The sequence below is a fragment of the Festucalex cinctus genome, chromosome 3 (assembly GCF_051991245.1).
Source record: "Festucalex cinctus isolate MCC-2025b chromosome 3, RoL_Fcin_1.0, whole genome shotgun sequence".
Lineage (NCBI taxonomy): Eukaryota > Metazoa > Chordata > Actinopteri > Syngnathiformes > Syngnathidae > Festucalex > Festucalex cinctus.
Window position 1 is genome coordinate 1,462,755 of NC_135413.1, and position 25,406 is coordinate 1,488,160.

A 25,406-nucleotide genomic window follows, 5' to 3' on the forward strand; every position below is an offset into this window, starting at 1 on the left:
CTGGTGAAAATGAAATGTTAACTAAACTCCAGAATATGTCTTTCATGGGTGGATGGGTTGATAAATATGTACTTTACGGTAGCTAACTGCTGGAGCTAATCCACTTTACATCGATTAGGCTAATTTAACGTAACTTTATTAAACTATGGCTACATATAACCTTGATAACTCGATACATCTGGAGTTTTGAAGGCGACGACGACAGCGACCTCGGTCCACACATATTTGTTTTAGCACCATGCACCTATGAAGTCCTGCACAGCAGATGAGACAGGCACCAAGCTGCTTTCCCCCCTCCAACCTTTATTTAAGCACCCCCAACAGGATTAACGTTGCAAACTGACACAATTCAGGTAAAGACGTGGAGATATTTAGCACTCAGCTGTTTGTACTTTACACGTAGTTTGAGTTGAACCATGCTTAGGCATTAATAATAAGTGTTATTCCTAGCCGAGGTGACAATATTTGAGGTCTCGTCGCTGATGGTCTTGAAGATGTTGAAGAACTAAATACAGAACAAAACAAAGCGAACGATGTATTTCAGTTTAAGGTGTCAGTCTGTGGAACAATGTGGATTATATAGCTAAATCGTTTCAGTACATTTGTTTTTATTTTATTTATTTTTAACGATTAAAAGCTCAATTACTGGGGAATATATATATATATGTATATATATATATATATATATATATATATATATATATATATATATATATATATATATATATAGCTGTCAAACGATTATATTTTTTAATCAGATTAATCACATTGTAGAATTTTGATTAATCATGATTAATCACTGACTTAAAAAAGCTTTTTTCCCCAACATTTTTGCCCGCTGCACATGCTCATCCTGCTTTTTCTAATCAATTAATTATTTGCACAATTTCAAATGGCAAAAAATGATGTACGGCATATGTAAACATTTCTTAAATTATTTACTTTAATGCATGTAGTTATGTTTATTGCTCAAACTCCAACAGCTACCTTTAATGTAACCATCCACTGTCGGCTAAAAAGGATCATCTGCGGTAATTTTTTGTGATTAATTAATTAGTTAACGCTTTAACTTTGACAGCACTAATATATATATATATATATATATATATATATATATATATATATATATATATATATATATATATATATATATATATATATATATATATATATATATATATATATATATATATGGCGGCACGGTGGGCGAGTGGTTAGCACGTCCGCCTCCCAGTTCTGAGGACTCCGGTTCGAGTCCAGGCTCTGGCCTTCCTGGGTGGAGTTTGCATGTTCTCCCCGTGCCCGCGTGGGTCTTCTCCGGGTACTCCGGTCTCCTCCCACATTCCAAAGACATGCATGGCAGGTTGATTGGGTGCTCTGAATTGTCCCTAGGTGTGCTTCTGAGTGTGGATGGTTGTTCGTCTCTGTGTGCCCTGCGATTGGCTGGCAACCAGTCCAGGGTGTCCCCCGCCTACTGCCCAGACCCAGCTGAGATAGGCGCCAGCACCCCCCGTGACCCTTGTGAGGAATAAGGAATAAGCGGTCAAGAAAATGGATGGATGGATGGATATCGTGACCCTTGTGAGGAATAAGCGGTCAAGAAAATGGATGGATATATATATATATATATATATATATTTCCAATCACTGTCCAATTGGACATTTATATATGTCCAATCACTGGTGAGCTATTTTTACATTAATTGAAGTCAATTAACTTCAAAGACACTGCTGGTTTTTATTTTTTAGGTACAATGCAAGCTGCAAAGGCAAATGTTAACTGGCTCTTTAAAGCTAACGAGCAATATCGATTCTAACGCCTGCATATCAATACGTATATTGTAATGAGGCCCGCAACAATATATTGCCGTATCGATTTTTTTTAGCACAGCCCTAGTCACAGGGCAATGCTATTGAATCATTTTGTTTGTTACCATAATAGTCTCTTGACTGCTTAAGGCCATTTATTTTGTGTTGATTATTGTTATTATTTTTCATTTTTATTTTATTTTCTGATCAGGGCAGATACAAGTTTTACTTCTTTCCGTCCCCTTTCATTTCTTTTTTTAAAAGAATGAATTAGGTTTAGGTTTAGTTTATTAAAAGGACAGTGTGCAGTATCATTAAAAAGATGGCTGCACCAGATTTAACAAAATGCTAGTTTCTGTCAGTTTCCAACTGTAGTCCGCATCAAATAAAATTACATAACAGCCAAAAATTACATACAAACAACATGCGAAGTACCAAATTACATTCAACCAACATATGATTTATGATTTAAATTAATGTTTTGGAATTTATTATTATTATTATTATTATTATTATTATTATTATTATTATTATTATTGTTATTACTGATGTTAGGAATAAAGCAGTACGTAACAGCAGTTTTTGGTAATTTTACTACTCATGTTCAGGTAGACCAGTATTTTTTACCTCTGTTTCCCTTTTCCCTTCTCTATTGGAATTATTTGCACAAACTATGTTACAGAGGCTCCACACGCGGCTTCACCATATTCTCAGTCAGCAGCCACTTGACCTGGACTACCTCGAGGCTGCTCTTTTTAAGGCTGTCTCTGACCAGGATCTTATCCCAAAACCCATATTTGATGTACTCCTAGAGTTGCACAAGTTGGTTGTTGAAGAAAGAGAAAGTCAGATACCCACAGTATTTGTGCAGGTTCGCCATGGTGCAGCTGGGCGCCCAAAATTTGATATTTCTTTTGATTCTTTGTTACATCTCATTAACCAAGGTCTTCCTGTGCTATGCATTGCTAACTTGATGGGAGTGTCTACTCGCTCTATCTTTCTAAGAATGAGAGAGTTTGGATTGGATTTTCTGTCACGGCACTCTATAGCACCTGTTCAAATGCAGAGTTGGACCATTTGGTAACTGAAATTAAAAAAGACATGCCTCATGCTGGGTATCGCTTGGTTAAATGAAGCTTGCAGGCCACAGGATTCAGAGTGCAGTGGGAGAGGGTGCGGGCCTCCATGCCCCTCGTGGACACTGTTGGCATCCTTTGTCGCATGAACCAGCTAGGCTGTGTTGTGCGTCGCACCTATTCAGTTCCTGGTCCTAAAGCTCTGGTCCATCTTGACACCAACCACAAGCTAATAAGGTCTGTATAACTTTATATAAATGAATTGGATTTCATTTACATATGTTGCAGGCTGTACTATTACTGTGTCTTTTGCCTAACCAGGTACAACATTGTAATTTTTGGTGCTGTGGATGGCTTTTCAAGAAAGGTATAATTCACGTTAAAAAAATAAATAAATAAATGAAAAATAAATAAATAAAAATAAGAGGACAACTTAAACAAGAAATTCACACCCTTGTTAATATTGTCTTTAGATCATGTACCTGGGTGCAGCAAATAACAATCGGTCCTCAACAACACTGGCCTTCTTCCAGCAATCAGTTGACAGATATGGATTTCCATCAAGGTAAATAATATGGCCTCAGTGATTCATTCCTTGCTTTGTCTTCCTCACCACAAAATGCTGTCTTTTATACCATACATATATGCATGTACAAAATAGAAAGAAAAGAAGCTGAGCAGGTGTTAATGGTGTGGTAATTATGTTTTTTGGTGACTTAGAGCAGAAATCAGTGAAATATTTTTTGTTAATGTAAGTGTTAAATTATTCTATATTCCTATAACATTTAGCATGTTTGGTCATTAATCTGAGTCTGCCAGTTACTCTGTTCTGCAGTAAATGGAAAATAAATGTGTGGAAGATACAATAAATGACATTTCTGTTTACTGTGGAGGATCCCATGTTTCTGACAAAACACTTCACATCATTATATTTACATCAGTTAAATGGGTAATACCTGGTAACCTTGCTATGTTAAATTAAGTGTTATTAAACCAAAAATTAAATAAAAAATAAATAGCATTTGTATATGAAGTAATTTTTGACCTAATTATTATGAATGATCACATATTGATCTGCTTGATAGTCAGAGAAAAAACATACAAGCAATGTGGCTTGCTGCTGCCATCCTGAATATGTCTTTGAAATGATTTAGTTCATAAAGGTTTATTAAATGTTCAATAAATAAATATTCAGCAAAATTCAAGAGGTGTTTGGTAATCTACAGCTATCTGCCTCCAGTGGGTTAGGCAAATCCAAAATTGCAAAAACAATGGAACTGTTCTGAAGACAGACTGCTACTTGAAACAGGGAGGGTGTTGTGACAATACTCCCTTTAGCACTTTAATACTGATAAAATTAATATTGCAATAATTTGCCAAATAAAAATGTTGGTACTGTATTGACCAGGCAAGTAGGAGACTGTAGCCCCAGCTTTTCAAATGTAGAATGTGTTTTAAATTGTATTTTTGTTGATAAATGCAAATGCTACATCTTAAAGTATGAAACATATGTGTTGTTTATATGTTATGTTGACACAAACTAAGAGGAAATGTCTGAAGTTAAACTTCTTTGGAGCACCACAAATACCAAATACACAAAATATTTATTTTGTTAGGGTGAGAGCGGATCATGGAGTTGAGAACGTTGACATTGCACGGCTGATGTTCTCTGTCAAGGGAACAAGAAGGTCCAGTTTCATTGCTGGGAAGAGCGTGCACAATCAAAGGCAGGATTTCTTTTTGTCACACTCCTACATCCATTTTCTTGACCGCTTATCATATCAAATATATTTTCCCATAATATGATACAGGTGTGGACTTCTTTGCCTTGCACTTGATAATCTTGCAGTAAACATGCTTCTGATTGTGGTAACTGATTATTCCTGTAATGAATTGTAAGTAGAATACCATTATCACACCCCAAGTGTTTTCCCCCCTCATAAAGGAAATTTTAATTCAAGTCTTTCACATGCACCACAAAGTGACTGACTTAACAAATCAGGCTTTAACATCAAGCATTAAAATGGGGTCTGGCTGTAGACAGACAAAAATTCACATCTGCAAGGAATAAAATTACTTGTACAATGCTTAGGGCAAAGGCAAATTTCTTTGTAAAAAATCATTGAGAATGTTAAAGGGAATTGTAAACAAATTTTAACAGAATAAAAAAGAAAATAGATAGGCTTAACAATTAATGGATAATTGGTGAATGATCCACAGGTAATTGATGCAGTTTTTTTTTTTTTCGACCAAAAAGAAAGCTTTTAACACCATTGACCACAAAATCCTACTATCCAAACTTACTAACCCATTTTCATTTTTGAGAAAAAGGCATTACTTGGATTACATCATATCTCAGCAATAGAATACAGTGTGTCTGGAGTGTACCACGGGAGTTCTGCAAGGTTCCATTATAGGACCACTTCTTTTTTCTCTCTTTACATAAATTACCTTTTAAATATATGCAAAAACATATGCGGACTAATCCAATACAGTAATATACACCCCAGCCAAAAATTCACAGGAAGCAGGCCAGATCCTCACAAATGAACTAATACACATTCAAGATTCAGGAGGTTCACAAAATCATGTCTCTTTCTAAATTGTAAAAAAATAAAAAAATAAAAATAAATAAAAAATAAAAAACTGCATGATGTTTAAAAAAAAAAACCCCAAAAAACAGAAAAAAATAATAATAATAACTGCATGTTCCAATGTAACTTCTTAGAGGCAAGGAGCTTAAACTGGTACAATATTTCAAGTACCTTGGAGTGGTCATTCATTGCACTCTCACTTTCAAAAATCACGTTAAAAAAAATTCTAAAACAAATAAATACAATCATTACAATTTCAGATATATTTGATCATCTATGACCCTTGAGGCAGCAAGAATGTTTTTGCATGTTTTGGTATTTTCACATATAGAGTACTGTTTTACAAGATGGTCTCTCACAGATGAAACCACCCTCAAAAAATATCATCATTACATCAAAGAGCAATAAAAATATTGACAAGAAAACATATTTCATACCATCACTGTCATATGTTGGAGATGTACAATATTACGAGTAATAATAATATAAAATATTTAAAATTTTCCTGTGCAATATCTAAAATATTCCATGGACTGGCACCACCAATACTAAATGAGTTTGTAAAGCTGAAATCTAGCAACACCAGAGCCACCAGATCTGTAGTCAGAGGAGACTGATGTGCCTTACAGACGAACTACTTTTGGACAGTCGACTCTGTCAGACAAAGGCTATTAGGAACACTGTACCGGTCAACATAAGCGAATGTTCCACTTTCAATACCGTAAAGACAAAACTCAAAACATGGCTAGAAGCAAATCGGTTATGTAATACATTTTTTTTTTTTTTTTTTTTTACTAATACAGGTTGTCTTTGAGGTATGTCTGAGTTCCGTTCCTACGCTAGCGATGTAACCCGAATTTAAACTTAAGTCGAGTTCTCGGCAATTAATTCAAATGAGCTTGACGTATGAGTTTGATGAGCCCAGCCAATGTAATGTTTCAGCCAATTTAGGCTGAACCGTGGGACATAACCTGCACCTTTAATTAACCCTTGCTGAATAGTATTATATACATGAAGTATGCAACATTTTAATTGAATTTACCTAAGTATATTCACTCAGTTTTAAGAAAATAATTACCAATGGGTTTCTGTGCTTTACATCTGATTCTTAAATTGGGGGTCCTTGAAGATGGTTCAAGGAGGTCCGATTATTATTTTACTTTTTATTTTTTTTAGGTGTGGGTGGTTAGTTTCGTAATCTGACTTTTTCTAGAAATATGACTGTTACAAAAACCTTTTCACGAAATAGTAACTTTCCCACAAATTTGTCAAAACTTTTTTTCCCCCAAAAATATCCCATTGAGATTTATTTTTCCATCCATCCATCCATTTTCTGAACCGCTTACTCCTCACAAGGGTCACGGGGGTTGCTGGAGCCTATCTCGGCTGGCAATGGGCAGTAGGCAGGGTACACCCTGAACTGGTTGCCAGCCAATCGCAGAGCACACAGAGACGAACAACCATCCACACTCAAAAGCACACCTAGGGACAATTCGAAGCGCCCAATTAACCTGCCATGCATGTCATGAATGTGGGAGGAGACCAGAGTACCCGGAGAAGACCATGTAATTTTAACTTAAAGGGGCTGTCTGCCGGATTCACTCAGGAAAATGCACTTTTTAAATACAGGATGTGCACACTTTCACTTTCTCTCAGTCAACACATCTGTGTTTTTGTTCATCTTTTGCGGTAATTTCGTCCTAAACCCCCGCCTCCCCAGCCTGTATTTTGCCATTTTGTGTTTGTTTTGTAAACAGCGGGACGTTTCAGTGGAACGACAGTATTTACAACCCTCCAGCCAATCGCAGGTGGCGTGTCGCAAACGGGGCCGGGCGAACATGTCAGCTGCGTGACGTCACTCCCGCGGCAATTTGAAATCACGCACGGATTTTTTTTTTTCACTCACTCACTCACTCACTCACAGAAGCTTACGTGTGTGAATGAGTGAGTGAAGAAAAAAAAAATCTGTGCATGCTTCCAAATTGCCGCGGGAGTGACGTCACGCAGCTGACACGTTCGCCCGGCTCCGTTTGCGAAACTCCACCCCCCGCTCTGCGATTGGCTGGAGGGTTGTAAATACTGTCTTCCCACTGAAACGTCCCGCTGTTTACAAAACACACACAAAATGGCAAAATACAGGCTGGGGAGGCGGGGGTTTAGGACGAAATTACCACAAAAGATGAACAAAAACACAGATGTGTAGACTGAAAGAAAGTTAAAGTGTGTACATTCTGTATTTAAAAAGTGCATTTTCCTGAGTGAATCCGGCAGACAGCCCCTTTAACATTTACAAATAAAGTAATATTTTTCTGTTGATATTTGTGTATTTAAGTTTGTTTCAAAATGTTATCAAATGTGGTATAATTTGTCATTCTACGTGTTTTCAGGGATTGCACCTACCACATTTGAACTGGGAGGACAGTGGCCTGCCTGTTGAGCCACACCATGGGATCACTGTACCTGAGATCGGTGATGTGCTGTGTGCTGAACAAATGACATCTCTGAGGGCAGCCATAAATCCCCTGGGGCATTCCCAATCACATGGCGCAAACATTTACCTAACTACTATTCAGTATGTCCAGCACTTACTACGCTTACAGTAAAACTTACTAAGGATCACACTGTACACTCAAGTATATATTGAAGAGCAAATAAAGTTGTAATTCATGTAATTCATTAGTGAAATACTCATCTCTAAGCTTTCTGACCCAGATACTTTGACAAACGTGCCAGTGTTCATGATCACAGTAATAAAGAGACATTGACTTAAAAGAAAACATATTGGTGATTATTTTATCCAACAACTAATACATCAAAATAGGTGTGAGTTAGAGAAAACCTTGGGCCTAATCAATGGGTGGATGATTTAATCTGGTGTATTGTTATATAAGGGAAAAATGTCTTAAGCGGGGAACATCCAAATTCAATTTCCATTTGGATTGTAATACATGTATTGGCCTATGTTAATTAATCTTGTCCTTTTGGTCTTGTCAGGCAAAAGTTCTGTCCTTAACACAGGTCAGAGAACTGCAGACACTACATGAATGTGTTTCTGTCCATGCTGCATGCGTGCTCATCACAACCATTGTATATTTTGGATTTAAGTGTTGTTTTTACCAATCTGAACCTAAGTATAAGTTTTCTTCAATAAATAATTATTCTACACAATACACATACAAACAATAATTAACTCACTCGCTCCCAGCCAATTTCACAGAAGTAATCCCGTTCGCTCCCAGCTGTTTTACTGGATTTTGACTGGTTTTGTAAGGCCCACAGAATATTGTGTTCTATTGTTATAAAAGCATGGAACCTATCAAAAGAAAGATTCAAGTTTCGTCTTTCATCAGGAAAAAAATTATGTTTCTACCTGTTTCCATTTTGCAGCAATTAGCATTAGAAGAGAGCTAAGTTTCATCAGTTTTCACAAATCTATTTCAAATTGTAAGTAATTTAGCTTTTTTTTTCTACATGGCCCTGGTTGATCTCATTTGCTCTGCTGCCACCTGCTGGCCGTTTGTGTAATAACTACCATTTCTGCAACCGTTCTTTGCAGTTGAGAGGCTGCATCAAATCCTTATGTTTGCTCTAGCATTAAAAAAAATAATAAAAAAAACGTATAAATACGTCTTTGGGACACTTAAAACATAAAAAAAAACGTATTTGCACGTTATTGGGAGCAAATGAGTTAATGTAATAGACACACTGGTGCTTAAGTCAGAGGGACTAGACCAGATCCCTTTTTAACTGCAATATGTTCGTTAATACCAATGTTTAGTGTATTCAGATATTTTTTGTTTGGAATTTTACCTATGTATTTTTACAGTGATTTATTGGTACATCTTACTTAGGGAAAGGGTACTGTTGCTAATAAGAACATAAACTGCACAACATTGTTTTGCTGTTTGTTGTAAACATCACAAAATAAACATGCCATTTGATTATTTCCAGAATGTTTTTATTTCAAGAGAACTGACAATTTGTTTTCCAACCTTCGATACAGAACACACTCTTTGCTAGAGTGACTGTTTTCTGATGATCAACCCCAACTAGACGACAACAACCAGTAAAACACTTAAAATGATTCATTTTGTTGTCAGGCATTTTTTTCATGACTTGCCAACTGTAAAACATTATTAAAAGACATCATTAAGGTTTTTGCACAAATTCCTCTTAGAGATGCAAGAAAGCTAAGCAGCAAGTCCTGCAAGTGCACATAAAAAAACAACAACGTCAGAGCCATTTCAAAACAGATGGCCATTGTACATCTAAAACGCTGAACATAAACACATGTATGAAAACCACCTTTTAAAGAAGCTACATTTTAGTACTGCCATTACACCAATCCAAATCCAGTGTCAGTTTGAAAGCAGGCAATCAAGTCTTCCTTAAATGTACTGAAGTCCTTGTAGTGGGCAGGCTCAAAGCATGTGGAAGATTTTGGTAGAGTACAGTCAATCACCTCCAATGAGAGGATAGTTGTTGGCGTCTCCCATCCAACCCAAAACTTCATGAGCGCCTTGAGTTCATCACTGGATGCTACAAAATAGAAATACGTAAATTGTCACAGCAAAGGACAATTATGTTCATTTTGCTCAATTCTTTGTGAAGAATACCAATCGAGGTTTCACCTGGCAAGTATTGGCTTATGTAGTTACTAGATTTTATCAGTGACAATTGTAGTTTTCTAAATATTGTTCTAAACAAACTAAGCTCTTACATTTTTGCAGTTTAAAAACAGAAGAACCTGGCCAGTGCATTTTTCCATATATGCTATCAGCCATCATTTTTTTTTTTTTTTTATCTGTGGAAAGCATCGTTTTAAGTTTTAAGTAGAAAGCTGGCTGAATATATTTTTATCTGAAAGAAATACACTGGCCAGGTTCTTTTGATAAAGAGTATGACACTGGCTTTTTTTTTTTTTTTTTTTTTTTTTTTTACAGTTTGAAGAATGTAAAGCACTGTATAAGTGTTGTCAGATTTAATCCAGATGGCATTGGGAAACCCATGGGGTCAACCTTAGCCCCTGTTAAAATTGCAACAAATATAACCAAAATTTTTCTGGGTTCTCCAGGTCAATGTAACACATGTGTCAAATAACGTGTATTGTTCTCATAGAATTAGTTAATGAGGGAAATCTAATTGTGTTGTTAAAATGTACATGTAACACTCATTACATGAGGAAAGTATACCATTTTCAATGAACCGGCGAAGGTACCCTGTGATACGGCTCTTTTCTGTCACAGAGCACTCATCATCATCATCATCATCGTCATCGTCATCAGCAAAATCAGTCATCGTGGGCCATCGGATGCGTTCCAGAATGCACTACAAATAAAACACCAAGCAGAAAAACCAGCTGGAAAAAGCAATTTTCCAATATGACCAAAAGTACCTGTCTTAACTGAATTATTGTATTTACCTCTGGTGTCAACACACCAATCGACTCCCGAGGGAAAATCACTGGAGCTACATCTGGGCGTTCACTAATGAGTGGCCACAGCATGGTTTCTTTCAGCCCTTTTCCCAGTTGCTTGATTTGCCTCATGAACCGTACAATGACCTAGTGACAAAGGACACAAAACAACTCTTTATACATATAATATTTTCAGAAGTATATGAACAATGATAAATAGTTAAAACAATGTTCAAATACTGCATGACATAGAAGCCTTTCAAAGAGCCATCTTCGGTTGCTTTCTGTCATCAAAGGAAGGTCCCATGCAAAACACAAGGTGTCGAGGCTCTCCTTTTCATCAGCTGAGAGTTCAGGACTCCCTTCAACCTAAAAGACAAAATATGACCACCCTTAAACACAATTCGAAAGAATGTGCAATAAAATAAATAAATAAATCATACAATTTGTAGAATACACACCAGAGTAATTTTCTCCCGTAGATCAATATCTGGACCGTCATTACTTTCTATGATGGCAGTTTCAGCTGTGTCCCCACACAGGATGTGAACTATTGCAGGCTTAGGCCTGTCAGTGCAGGACCTCCATGCAAAAAGCAATGACCAATCATGCGGCCTGCCATCAGAAACAGGTCACTCTCAATGAGGAATGGAGAAGATGAAGGTACAAGATAGTCTGGCTCTCTTTCAAACAGCCTTGTGACACCAGAATTTCCTGTGAAAACAGACAAAATTCCTTGACGAATTACAATCATGATCAAAAGTTCACATACACTTGTAAAAACAATGGCATGGCTCTCCGAAGCTTCCAGTTATTTCTATAACTCTTATTTTTCTCTAATAGAGTAATGGGGTATATGCCACAGAAGAGGCGGGACTGTTTTTTTGCACATCAGTTTGTTTCCGGTTCGGTTTGCGACGTGTGTGCTGCGTCAAACATAATTGTGCTTCGGACTTTGTGCCCCTCGGTTGCGCGTTCGCAACCCGGACCGTAAATAAACTGATGTGCAAAATCACGTCTAGCCTCTTCCGTGGCATATACCCCATTGGAACAGATACTTTATTGTCACACAAAAAAAAAAAAAAAACATACGTTTTTGTTCTTTGATTACTTTATTTTTGTTTAACAGAAAAAGTGACCAAACCTGCTGGGCCAAAAATATAGATACAGCAACATGAATTAGCAATTTTGGTGACTTAGAAAGTTTGTCAATGAAATGAGCTTCATACCATTTCCTCTTAACTTCTTGTGTGGGATTAGGAGTGACTGTGACTTCTCTGAGGCCAATGAAATCGGGCTCATTGGATACCAATGCCCACAAACGCTACAATGGACAGTCAAAGGAGCTCAATGGTGTCAAAACTGAAAACCTGAAAATGCAAATCATTGACTTGAACAAGCCGGGAAATTTGCTTTGAGCCATTGCAAACCATCTGCAAGTCCCAAAACCAATAGTGCAAGCAATTGTTCGCAAATAAAAAGTGCGTGGCACTGTTTATCACTGTCCTGGTCAGGAAGAAAATGCAAGCTATCACTTGTTCCTGAGAGAAAATTGGTCAGGAGGGTGAAGAGTCAACCGAGAACCACAAAAAAAGCAGATCTGTCAAGAATTAGACGCTGCTGGAATACAGCTGTCAGTGTCCACAGTCAAGTGTGTTTTTACATCGCCATGGACTGGGAGGCTGCACTGCAAGAAGGAAGCTTATGCACCAAAAGTGACACCTAAAGGCTCGACTGAAGTTTGCTGCTGATCATATGGACTAAGATAAGATCTTCTGGAAGGAAGTTGTATGGTCAGACAAAATAAAAATTGAGCTGTTTGGCCACAATGCCCAGTAATTAGTTTGCAGGAGAAAATATGAGGCCTTAACCCCAAGAACACCTTGCCTACTGTCAAGCATGATGGCAGGATAAAGCTGTGGGCCCATAGAACTGGGAGGAGGATTAACCTTTTTTTTTTTTTTGTTTGTTTTTTTCAAAAATCATAATCTCAAAGTTTGGGTTTGGGGCACTGTTGAGTGTTCCAACAGCACAATGACCCAAATACACACATCAAAAGTAGTAATGGAATGGCTAAATCAAGATAGAATTAAGGTTTTAGAATGGCCTTCCCAAAGTCTTGACTTATTAAACCCCAATGACAATGCGACAGAAAGTCCCTGTCAGAAAGCCAACAAATGTAACTGAGCTACACCAATTCTGTCTAGAGTGTTCAAGATTCAATCAGAAGCTTAACAGTAATCTTGCGGATGGCTACCAAAAGCGTCTACTTGAAGTGAACATGGCCAAGAGACATGTAACCAGATATTAGCATTGCAGTATGTACATTTTTGACCCAAAAGATTTGCTCACTTTTTCTGTTAACCTCGAATAAAGTCATAAACGAACAAAAATTCATGAATCTTTTTCACAACAACTATCTGTTCCAATTACTGTCCGAGAAAAATTAGAGTTGTAGAAATAACTGGAAGCTCAGGAGAGCCATGACATTATGTTCTTTCCAAGTGTATGTGAACTTTTGATCACGACTGTATCATGTACAGTTACTCAAAATTGTTGTGATTCTGTGATTGTACAGAATAAGACACATCAATAGGTATGTAGGGTAATTAATCTTTAACACATGAACATTGTTAGTTTGGCTCTTCATATGAAACATAGACAGTATGTCAAATAAACAGTATGAGAATATTTCTATCCCCTGCCTCTTTTTTTTTTTTTTTTTTTTCCTGAAAATGAGTATCAAAAATCTGATGACAGCATCTTGAACACAGGGGCTTTTTACAAAAAAGGTAAGACAAACAAATGTGACTCCGACTACAGTCAAAAGCAAACAGCTTTTTGTTAACGAACACTAAAACCTAACCCACTTTTAACCAGCGCAAATCAAATGCAAAGGATTTTAATCAAATCCAAATTGTGGCCGTTACTCCCCCAACATTATTTTTCACTTAGAAATAAGTCACAGTAAAGGCTCTAACTTCCATTGCACAAGGCCTTGAAGCACACAAATTGGAAATGCCACTCAATGTATTGAAAGCTAATTAAAGACATGCCATTACCTAAGTTAATCTCTGTTAGGACTCGACAGAGTCGAGTAAAAAGCAGATCCCAGAAACGCAGGCTCAGAGGAGGAAAATACAATTTCGATTTATTCTTTGATAATCCGAATAAACAAAGCTTGCTCACAGGCAAGACTATAGGAGTTACAGAAAACACTTGCAAAAGGCAAGGAGTACTAAGGTAACTGAAAACACTTGCAAAAGGCAAGGAGTACTAACGTAACTGAAAACACTTGCAAAAGGCAAGGACCGAATAGAAAACACAAAACACCTGCAACCAGCAATGACTACACGAAATATCTACACGGTATCAATCAAACACGGAAAGACAACAAAAGGCGACGCGGATACACACACGTGAATACAAAACTAAACCTAGGACGACAGCAGATTCAAAACTTTACCAACAGGAAAACGCAGAGAACACTTGGACACAATGGTGAGCAAATAATAATCCGACAGCTGGCAGATGCTGCTCGGAGTCCTTTTAAAGTCTTGATTGCTAAAGCGTTGCAGGTGCGGCGCTGGGGAACGCCCCCCTCGTTACAGGCACTGAAAAACAAACACACAACAGGGCTGAGAACCGAACCATGACAATCTCAAAACCAAGTTTCAGCTTCTCCATAATTCTGGAGAACAAGAAGCGGTTCACTCCCTCTCCGACTGCGGGATCACCTATTAATGATAAAGTAAAGATTCCAGGTTATATTTGGGGGGAGTTGTGGAAATGTGAGAGCACATTAATTATAATATAACCAAAGGATATAAATGATGGACCTTCAAGTCTGCATTGCAGGGGATTGGCCCACTCTACACTGCGTGCTTTATAAAAAGCAATTAATGCCATTTCCTGGTCTAACTGGCTTTCTCTGATGTCAACTTGCAAACGCAATGGCTTCCCTGATGCGTGAATGTCAAGTATGGTCTCCCTGTACACCTTAGCAGCCCTTGCCAGTGTAACAACTATGGCCTATGGCCCAGTCCACCCTCTATTATTATTATTATTATTTTTTGGTTTGCTTCTTCTAAAACAAACTCTCTGCAGTTGCATAAACATTCCACAGCTCAGACAGGATCTAAGCTTGGTTAGCTCTGCAGGTGGTCACTCAACCACAAACAAAGCTCTTTTGAAGCCACTGACCAGGTGACATTGGAATTTATGCGTCTGCTGAAGGAGTTTATTCAACCCCGACTTCCCGGGGCCCGAGAAAACGCCTTCAATGAATTAGAATATACAAACGACTGATCAAAGGAATGTTTATGACCTTTCTTATCAACCAGGGGGGACTCTCTGGCGTCGCCCATCCAGGGGGCACTCCTGGAACGTCTAGATGGAGCAACAGCACCGTCAAGTGGTGAAACCTGGAATTATCCTTCGTGACAATTCATACAAGTAACCGCATTTTACACATTTATACCGTGATAATTCTTGACAGACAACTGAACTACGAATGATTCATGTTATGTCTTTGTGTGTATGAACGTCCTATGTCATTTGTACTCCATAAGGAATGAAAGGTAATCAATATCTTTCAGTTCAGTCAGATTAGGCTGACCTCACAAATTAGTTTATGATGCATTAATTACGATGTGTGTTAAATGGGCTGTGTGGGAAAACTGATTTGCCAGATTGACCAAATTTAATGGCAAATTATTAATCCCTTTAATAATTTGCTTTTTAAAGTCTGTGTGAGCGAACAGAAGGGTTTGCCACCACCTACTGAAGCCCCGCCCATAGACTTTAAAAAGACGAGGGGACCCTCTCTCGCTCTCTTCTTCCGATGCCTCTTCCCGATCGCTCTCTCTCCCGCTTTTTCTACTGACCATCCTATGGCCTGTTGCCGGCAAGTGGCCCAGCTTGCCCACTGACTCTTGGTCCCAAGAAACTTGTCCAGCACGTGGCCCCCTTTTTTTTGTTCCTGGCAGCAACCATTGCCACGAGAGCAGACACTCGCTCCACACCATGCCAAAGCAGGTGCAAACTGCAACGCTGACCCCAAAGAGACTCTTTTACTCCCCCTTTCTTTTTCTTTTTTTCTTCTTCACCATCGGTGACTGTCCGCCAGCAGCGAGCTCCGCGGCCCCGGGGTACACTTGCAATGTACCGCCGGCCTCAAGGTTGTGCACCTAAGCCGCACCGCATCTCACCTGCTATTCGGTGGCGCCCCGCCGCTGTGCAAGCGCACCTCCAACGGCGGGCCTGCGCCCGTACGCCGGCACGCAGCGAACCGAGCTCCAACACCTGGAGTCAGACAGCTAACCGGCAGAACCAACTTCGCCGGAAAACATCTCGCCGACCAATCAAGGGACGAGCCGCGCAACTACGTCAGCCCCCGAGCGGCTCCCTTGCTCACCTGTGGAATAGCCCCCCTTTTTTTTTTTTTCTTGCCTTTTTGAACAAACATTGACTATTTTTCCTCCAAGTTTCTGCTCGTCCTAAGCAGTATCCAACTCGTAAGTGCACATTTGATTTTCTCCAATTCGGCATACCACTGTGTGCAACTTACATTTGAAACATATCACAGATCTGGCAAGTTTTTCCTGTTTCCTTATTCGTTCGCATTCTTTCCCTATTTGCATTAGCTTTATTGTATTTCTTTTCTTCTGACGGTAGGATAGTTAGATAGGCAGTGTTTTGATTCTGTAGTGTAGCAATCGTGAATAAATGCATGTTTTATTAACTCTATTCCGCCTAAATCATCTGTGTTTCCGAGTGGATTATTATTCTTTTGTTAGTACAACAAACCACTGAATATCGAGTGTGGCGACTTTAGATTCTAAATGACTGATGAAGAAAGGATTTTGGTCGTTGTTTGCTCCTGTTAACCCAAAGCAAAGCCAACGTGGTGCCCCTAGAGGTTATCGAGGTAATTACAATTTACCTCTGTAACGTCCAGATTATTAATTCGTCAAAAAGACGACCCAATTATCGCTATACCAGGTTTGATATGGTCTTCCAATTTATAAATGAATGAAAGGTTACAACGGAAAAAGCCATCAATCAAACATTTCAACATGGAATGGGACAATAACATACCTATCAATGCAGGCACTAGCATGCATCTCAATAAAGTCAACAGGATACATTACTTAGCAAATGGGACACACACACTCTCTACAGTGACTGTGGAAGCTGGAAAAAGAGATAAATACAGTAGTCAGCATTAGCAGAAAATTAACTCACATTGTAACGTTATCAAGGCACCAATTAAAGAGTGTGATGGCAATGTACTTAAAATTCATTCACTGCCTTTGACAAGTATACTTGTCAATTATATATTTTTTAGAGCGGGGATTGATGGGGACAATCGGTCCACTGTAAATGTCAAACTTGGAAACAACTTTACTGACGCCCAACCACCGGTAGATAACATAATTTCCCCATTATATATGAAATAAACACAGTTTCAGAGTCCATGGGAGAAATGGCTGTATTTTGGCAAACCTATGTTTTTCTACTGTGAATTATAAAAGAACGAAAGACCACACGGATGCATCAAGCATAAACCAAACTTAAACAAACATAAAGTTGAACTGTATAGAATGTGCCACAGACGATCTTGACGATCTGTCAGCTTTATGAGATCGTCAACACATTAATGTTCTTAACTATCTAATATCGTCATATCGGCCAACTCTAGTAGGACGACCACTTGAAATTATATTCTCGCTGGAGCGGGCTGGTGGACCGCGGAGCAAGGCCGAGAACGCTGGAGCCTCCTCGGGCGTGAAATCTGCCATTTGCTGGCCCTCTATCTCCTGGACGCAAAGCCACTGACTGCAAACCAAGTAAGCCAATTATGCGCATTTTCAGATATGCTGCTTTACTGCCAGCCTTTTTGCCATTGAAAAGGCGCCCGTACAGAAAGTAACCTCTCGGAATTAACACAACTTGATTTCTCATTGCGCATGCGCGAAAGCTGTCGGCTTTCCGGTTTACAAAGCCAAGCTTCCTCTCGCAAGACACCTGTTTATCGCGATGGTTTGTGCGTGTCAACTATCCGCTTGTCACCTCTCCGTAAGGGAAAACAGGACAAATTACATAGGAACATAAGGTATTGTATAACAGATAAATATGTTAATGATTTTTATTGAAGGGCTAGGGCATGCACCGCATTAATAGTGACGAGTAACACGGGGTGAGGGCTGAGCGGATGTCACCAAAAGTTAAAATATAGATGATGTCACTAACATGTATAATGTGAACCTGTGCCATGTATTAACAAATGAATGCAACGATGCAATGATTGTTTGAGATAATCGCTATGTCACACAAATCTGGTATGTCACACAACACTAGTCTGAAATGTCTTTGGTGTGGTTGTCAACTTCATTAGCGTTTAAACATGCCCCATAATTGGTAAATATACTTGTGAGCCAGCAGCCAGCATAAAACACATATACACATATCCATTTACGGTAACACAATTGCACACACTTTGCACACACAACACGCTCACATGTCAAAGCACATACTTAAATGGAGTGCGGGAGTAAAGGCCTTTTTGACATGTCGCCATGAGATTGCAAGAAACGTGGTTTTGACATAACATGTATTTTATTTGAGTGTGGTTTGAGTTTTATGTGCATATTAATCAGTATTGGTGTGGGGCATTATGAGTAAAAAGCTTTGAAGGGATTTTATTCACAAATGGGAAGTACAGTTTATTTTAAAGTCATGAATGTTTTGTCTGCATAGAAAATTGGACCTTGTCAACAAATGGGTTTTGCAAAGCTGTTAAGGTCGCATTTTTAAGAGGAACTGAGAAGAGGAAGTAAGCACCAGACATTTAGAACTCAGCAGTTCAAACTTTGGTACGGACTGACTGGAACACACTCATCTGTGCTTAGTCATGCTATGTTCAGCATCCCGAGGTTATAAATTGGCGGGGACGAAACGAGGCGGGCGTGCAAAAAAGATCGAGGCTCTCTCTCTGTCGAGAAGGGCATTTTCGTCTCTGCGCCCCATTTACCCCTATATGCTAAATGAGGAAGTAATTCTAACAATCAAAATAAGAGTAATTTGTGGTAGACACATTGTCTTGATTGGCTGTTAGAAGATAATAGTTCCCCTTGTTTTGATCAGTTTTATTAAATTAAACAGCCGGGGTAGTAAATGGTAAACTTCCTCAATTATTTTCTTTGAGCTACTAGTTTAGCTCAAAGATAATTAGGCCCAGGTGGTTCATCACAGAATAGCTACCTGTCGTGACTACCCAGCAAAGGAATAATTCTTTTTCAAAGCTTTTGCCCTTCTTTTTGGTTTTTGATTTTTCTTTTCTTTTTATTTTTTCTTGTTTCTTCAATTGATGGTCTGGAGTAAGGAGCAACAAATTGTGAGTACATGTGATTCTGTTCTGTTTGAATTTATGATGTGAATCATTATTTTTTGTCATTAATCAACATATATTCATTATTGTACAAATTTTGCTTTGCTATTGGTTTGAACACTGATCAAGTAATAAATCAAGAAAGACAAGATGTGGTTTAGGGTTTTCATGTGTGTGGTCACATTAATCATTGATTTTTTAAACCCAACCTTCACCTTCCTGCTTTAACACTTTTCTCTCACTATTTGAGTCATACTTAGAGATACCTTATTGAATAGATAATAGTTCCATCTACATGTCGGCTGCGTTCCCAAAAATTCCTGAAAGGTTATTTCGGCTTACATAAACAAATAAAACAAGCCCTTACGGTTCTAACAAGGACAGTAAAACATATTTAGGTCATTCTAAGTGCAACCGATCATAAGGAAAGGAGCCGCTGTAAAAAGAGTGTGATTAGATTTTATATCCTTAAATCATCAAAGGTTACTCGTTAAGGGTGTAGTCTAATGGAAGCCGGGGCTGACACTCTAAAACTGGGGCGGTGAGAACCTAAACGAATCCTTTTCGACGCCAGCTTGAAGCGTCCCCGTCATCTCTGTAAATCCCGTGTTACTACGGTTTGAGATAAAAGGGGGGCCTTAACCCTTTGTAACGGAGAGTTGGCCAGGTAAGCGAGATCAGACACTTGGCGCCCGAACAGGGACATGCGATTGATTAAAGTTAATTGATTCATGTCCGTAGGAAGAACCTGGACGGGGAGTAGCTGGGGTTGACTTCCCAGGACCTCGCTACCCCAGAAAGGACCTAAATTTAGTGTCAGATAAGCTTAATTAGACATATAAACAGTGGCTGTGAGGAATAGAGTTTCCTGGAACAGCACCTGCAACATAAATATCCAAGAGGGAAATTGTGCTGTAGGCTACAACTGGAATAGGTCTAAAAATAGTGGAGATCAGTCTTAAAGTAACAAATAAAAATTTGTTTGGTTGTTTGAAAACCTTAGGGTATATAAATAACACCAGTTTATTTGGGCTGACTGCTCAGGTCCAAAGTACGGCAAGGCGGGCTCAGAAATACGCCAAAAAGGCTGATCAAGGGGAATGTTGAAATAGGTATGAAACCTAATTGAAATATCCCACCACTAGTAGTTACTAATAAAAGTTAGCTAAAGTAATAGCCCTTTTGTTAGTAGAGAAGAAGTGACTCTGTAACCAGAGGCATTGAGTAACCAGAGGCTATAGTAAGTCCCTGACCCTCTATGCGCAAGAGGGAGGCAACTGAAAAAATAGCTTCGACCTACAACTATTGTAAAATCGTAAGGCAGCAGAATGCAAAGGCCAAGCGAATCCAGTGAAAATTTTGTGACCTCGGGTCAAGAAGGGCCTGAGGCACTGCAACAGTCAGTTCATGGACAACCTCATATTCAAACACGGCTTTTTCTTCATGGGCAAGGTATAGGAAATTGGCATCATGAAAGAAGAGAAGCAATTAACTGTCTAAACCCGTCTATCCCCCCAGATAAACTCGGAGGGTTGATAGAAGATACTATTCAGGATAAAGGCATTTTTTATGCTGAACTCACAGGACAGGGATATTTGCTAACTGCTGTAGTTAAACATCCAAGTGTTGGACAGACAAAAGAAAAAGGTGAAATATGGCTAAAATGGTGGGTGGAAATATTCAGCGAATATAATGTTGTGCAATTGGTCAGCACCCAACCAGAATTTGATCCGGTGGTAAAAATGCTCGCTGCAACAGCCCAGATAGAAGGGAAGTTGATAAAGCCTAGTGAAACGAGAGCTATGCCCCGCTTAAAAGAGTATCAACCACTATTGGATCAAATAACCGAAATAGCAGAATATCGAAAACAGGGAAATATACTGGAAAGTGGAAGTGAAATTGATTCAGATTATGAACTCACACCTGAAGGAATTACGATGGAAGATACAGACACGGAATATGACAATAAAGAAAGTGAGCTGCAGGCTAGAGAGGAAGTGAGACATAAAGCACTAACTCAAAAATTGGGCCCTCTTAGGCTGCCGCCTCCGCTAATTTCTTAGCCGGATGAAACCACCAAAAAAGTGAATGTGGGAAATGGTATAATGCTATGTCAATTCCATGGAAATGTGTGGGAGATTGGTGGAAGCGCTCTTATTGTTCTCACTGATGTAAAACTCAGGCCGTACAATAGTAAATTCAGGGCGAGTTTAAAATCATCAGCTGGAATAGAATATGAAAGAGAGAGAAGAGACATACGGAGCCAAGCTCCAATTGAGGAAGTATCTGATGCAAGGGAATACAGAATAACAAGTGGAGGAAGTTCTAACTTTTACATGATAGTTCATTGCCCAGGGCAAAAATGGACTCCGGAATTAGATCAAAGAGTATATATAAAAAATGTGATGAAACTTTTGGAGAGAGCTATAAATGGAGCTGTTGATCAGGAAGCTACACGTGTCGTGATTGATGTGAACGGAATAAGATCAGGAAGAATGTTGTGGACAATAGCCGAGTCAGTGGCCCTAGGGGCCTTTAGGCTACAGATCGCGACCCCTGTCACCCAGCTTCCAGATACAGAGTTCGTGGTGGCCATATCACAAGAACAACATAACAGGAGGGAGACCGAGGCCATGGAGAGATGGACTGCACGAGCCTTGCAGGAGGCCAGGCTGCAACTGGAGGAGAAATCACAGCGTCAGAAGCCGCGCCCGATGAAATCTCCTGAAGGCGCCGGGTCACCGGCCACGGAACAAGGTATGAGCACTCATAATGTAACCTTTGGCCCCCACCCTTCCTCTGTCACAGGTTCACTGGTGAGTGTTGCCAAGGAGATGGTGTCAGATGATGAACAACCCGGCCCCAGCGGCCTTCCCACCACGCCTTGGAGGCCCTCGCTACCTGGAGAAGGTAGGGAAAAACTAACGGAGATAAAAAAATCACCAGGTAGAAATAGCATGCAGGATGCTGTGACAGGCGTGTGTATGTGCCGTCAGTAGGTCAAACAGAATATCCTTATCCTGCTGCTTGGTTAGACAAACTCAGCGAAGAAGCATCCCTAACTGTGAAAACGAGTGATGGAGAGATAATTAATGTGTTGATGACCCCGGCATATCGTACATTAATAAATTGTACAATGTTAACTAAAAATTTTAGAGAGGGTTTTGTGACCGTGGTGTGTGATGTATTGTTGAAGCTGTTAAAACAGGCTGCGTACTGCAAAACAAATGCAGAAGTTGAGAGAACAGGATGATGTCATAAATCAAGACGGGGCCGGAGTGGGGCCTGCTGGCGCTCAAGCAGGATCTGCAACTTCCTCATTGCCTGTCTCAGTCACTGTTCCTCAGCAACAGCAAAACACGGCACAGCCTGTGTTAGTAACACAGGCCCCAAATGATTTGGCAATGTTAGATGATCAAGAAAGAAATATGCGAGCCTTCAAGGCTTTGAAGGCCATGGTTCGAGATAAAGACCCAAAAGAAACAGTGAAAGAGTATTTGTATGCTACTTGGCCCTCAAAAAAAGATCTGGCCATCTGGGAAGAAAATGGTTATGAGGGAGCGAAAGGTAAAATGGTAGCTCACAGTGAGTTATGGAAGAAAATAGCTGAAATGAGACTTTTATTAAAAATTGATGTTGTCCATCGAAAGGCACACCTTAGGGAAGGAAGCCACTGGCAAGGAAATGACGAAGTGGACCGATATGTTCAAGAAAGAAGGTTAATAGTTGTAGGAGCAGAAAACTGGAGCAGAACACCACAGGGAAAGGTGGTTCCAGACGGGTCCGTGCGGGAGGTGGCTTCGGCTGTACACCAAGCTATAGGCCATTCTGGCCCCATCCCCACAAGGAAAGAGCTGGAAAAGCTGGAACTTTGGATTCCTGACAGAAACACGGTCCGACTGAAAAGAAAAAAAGGAATTCAAGGCGTGGAGCAGTTTAAAGCTACATCCAGCTCAAGCCAGGAAATAACCAGGGAATCAGAATGGCAGCGAACATCGCCGACATTCCGCCCTTTATCAAACTAGCTTCAGTCAAGGGTGCGGTAATTACACGCCGCTCGCCAAGAGGCATAATGGCCGGATTGGCAGATTGCATTTTGGAAAATGCAAGGTGTGGATTTTTAACCACAGCAGTGGAGGAATGCTGGGGAAATCCTCTTTTAGAGGTAAGAGAAGCACAGCCACACTGAATCATCAATCACAAATTGATAGGAACAAAATGGGTGCATAATTGTTCAGGGTTACTTGTGAATAATACTGTAAAAGGTGTTTTGCAGGCTTGGAAAGAATTTCGCACTCGTGATCTCGCCAGGACCTGGTGGGGCTTTCGAAGCTGGGAAATGGAAAAAAAAAAAAATGGGTTCTGCCTTGCCTTAATATGTCATTTAATTATTGGATTAAATGTCAATATTTGGCCACAGTGTATTCTAAAGAACAGGACACTTATCCAGGTACGTCGCTGTGGTCACCATATTTATATTTTGGCCTCAGGCCTTGGATGATGAATTGCAATTCCGAAAAAAACATCCTGTTTGATTCAGCTGGCCCGCGAAAATTGTGGATCAGTGCCAAATTGGGGTGAGGTTTGCAAAAATAAATGGCCTTATGCAAATTTTAGTACTCCTGAAGGAGGCCTTTGGGTCAAATTATCTAATACCAAAATATGGAAAAGACGAATGCAAGCTGACAAACAAACTTGTCTTAAATGGGTGAATGATTATGGGCTTACCCAGACTGAATATCCAAAATTCATGCCTGATCGACCTGATGCTTTATTGCAAATTGGGGAGGGACATGCATTTAGAAAGTCGCTTTGCCAGGGTAATCAAGTTTTAGGTTTTGATTGAATTGGAAACAAAATTTATAACAGAGGAACTTGTTTTTCCCCTGCTGAACATTGGCTCCAACGTGGACACGGCAGCGACCTTCATGACTGCACGTGGTATGAAAAAATTGAATTGGTATTTGTTCAAACTACAAGAGTTGTAATCGATTCGACGTTAGATTTTGTGGAACAAGGTCTTGAAACCATTGGTTCAGGATTGTGGCGTGCTATAAGTAAATCAGGGAAGTGGATTTTACTTGGTTTGTTTTTGCTTACAGCAGCGGCCACAGCCTGCCTCCTGACCAAAACATGCGCCAAAAAGCTGCTCCTTCTTATATAGGAGCGTTGTTTTTTTGTTTTTTTTTTGTCGTTTTACCCCAGGGAGAGAGTAATGTCAACAGAGAGCCGATTCTGGTGGCTCGTTCTGTTGCTTCACTGTCATCCAGAACTGAGAGGTCGCTTGAACCAGCCAGAATCCCTCATGATGTGTCTGTAACGATCCACCAATCTGGAAGAACGGGGGTTCACCAACTGAACAGTACAGAAAACAATGATGATGAAAGTTGATTAAATAAATAGCCTAGAGAAAGAAAAAAAAGGCTACATTTAACCTGCTGTTGCTCATTTGTTCTGTTATGATTTTATTTTGAGTGGTAATTTTGGTTTTTGTTTTAGAACCCTACTCCACGATGTATCCTGTGTGGAACAATCCACGTGAAATATGCTTGGCTGGTGGGGGACGTGATGATGGGAAACGGCTGTTTCCCCCTCTCTTCCCACTCCAATTGGTTCTTCTGCGAGGGGCTGTTAAAAGCGAGAATGAAGTTGACATACGACGTGACTTGGCACAATCCGACTTCCATACGGTGGTCTCTGAGTCCTCCGGCACACTGCGGTCGGCCCGAGGAGAGCCTCGGCATCCTGAGATGACATCCGTTGCATTACAACACACCTTGATGATGGCGCATGCCTGCTGATCTCGTCTTGGCGTTCACGCGCTGACTGGAATCCGTGGAGAGGTGGACCTCTCCCCTTGGCGCCTGCAGCCCGGCCGAGGGCTGTTCAACGGGATCCGCCGGTTGCGGTGGAACAGGTCGTTCCGGACGACCCTCACGATGGTGAGGTCACCCCTGCATCACCCGAACCAACTGCTGGGGAGCCTCCGGTTGGGGGTACGGGTGCTGCTCCAACAGAATTGCTCGTATCCTCCCCTTCTCCTGAGACACTAAGTGGCTTAGGACTTCTCCCTACGCCATCACCCCTTCCGCTCGATGGGGATACCTCGGCGTCCGAGG

The 25,406-nt window shown here is 40.0% G+C and overlaps 1 protein-coding gene and 1 long non-coding RNA gene across 3 annotated transcripts; one reads left to right on the forward strand and one right to left on the reverse strand.

Annotated features, from left to right (window-relative positions):
* Positions 1-2,840: 2,840 nt before the first annotated feature.
* LOC144015462 (uncharacterized) lies at positions 2,841-8,384 on the forward strand. 2 transcript variants are annotated; one of them, XR_013282712.1, is made up of 4 exons: positions 2,841-3,122; positions 3,207-3,252; positions 3,359-3,450; positions 7,867-8,384. It is a non-coding gene; the product is annotated as an uncharacterized LOC144015462 (long non-coding RNA). The 2 variants fall into 2 exon arrangements; XR_013282713.1 differs by lacking the exon at positions 7,867-8,384 and adding an exon at positions 4,502-4,613.
* A 1,238-nt stretch (positions 8,385-9,622) lies between these two features.
* Positions 9,623-11,524, reverse strand: LOC144015560 (uncharacterized). Its single transcript, XM_077515659.1, has 5 exons — positions 11,357-11,524; positions 11,136-11,264; positions 10,902-11,042; positions 10,672-10,807; positions 9,623-10,018 (listed from the first exon to the last, which is right to left on the reverse strand). The coding sequence occupies exons 2-5, from the start codon at positions 11,184-11,186 to the stop codon at positions 9,816-9,818; spliced, it is 531 nt and encodes a 176-aa protein (XP_077371785.1). The 5' UTR covers positions 11,187-11,264; positions 11,357-11,524; the 3' UTR covers positions 9,623-9,815.
* Between the last annotated feature and the right edge of the window lie 13,882 nt (positions 11,525-25,406).

Excerpts from the sequence above, each read along its gene's own strand:
- LOC144015560 (XM_077515659.1), bottom strand. The coding sequence starts at position 11,186 with ATGACAGAAAGCAACCGAAGATGGCTCTTTGAAAGGCTTCTATGTCAT. Across the intron at positions 11,043-11,135 it reads AAAGGCTTCTATGTCATGCA|GTCATTGTACGGTTCATGAG; the intron begins GTATTTGAACAT and ends CTTTGTCACTAG. Across the intron at positions 10,019-10,671 it reads TCGCCGGTTCATTGAAAATG|CATCCAGTGATGAACTCAAG; the intron begins GTATACTTTCCT and ends TCTATTTTGTAG.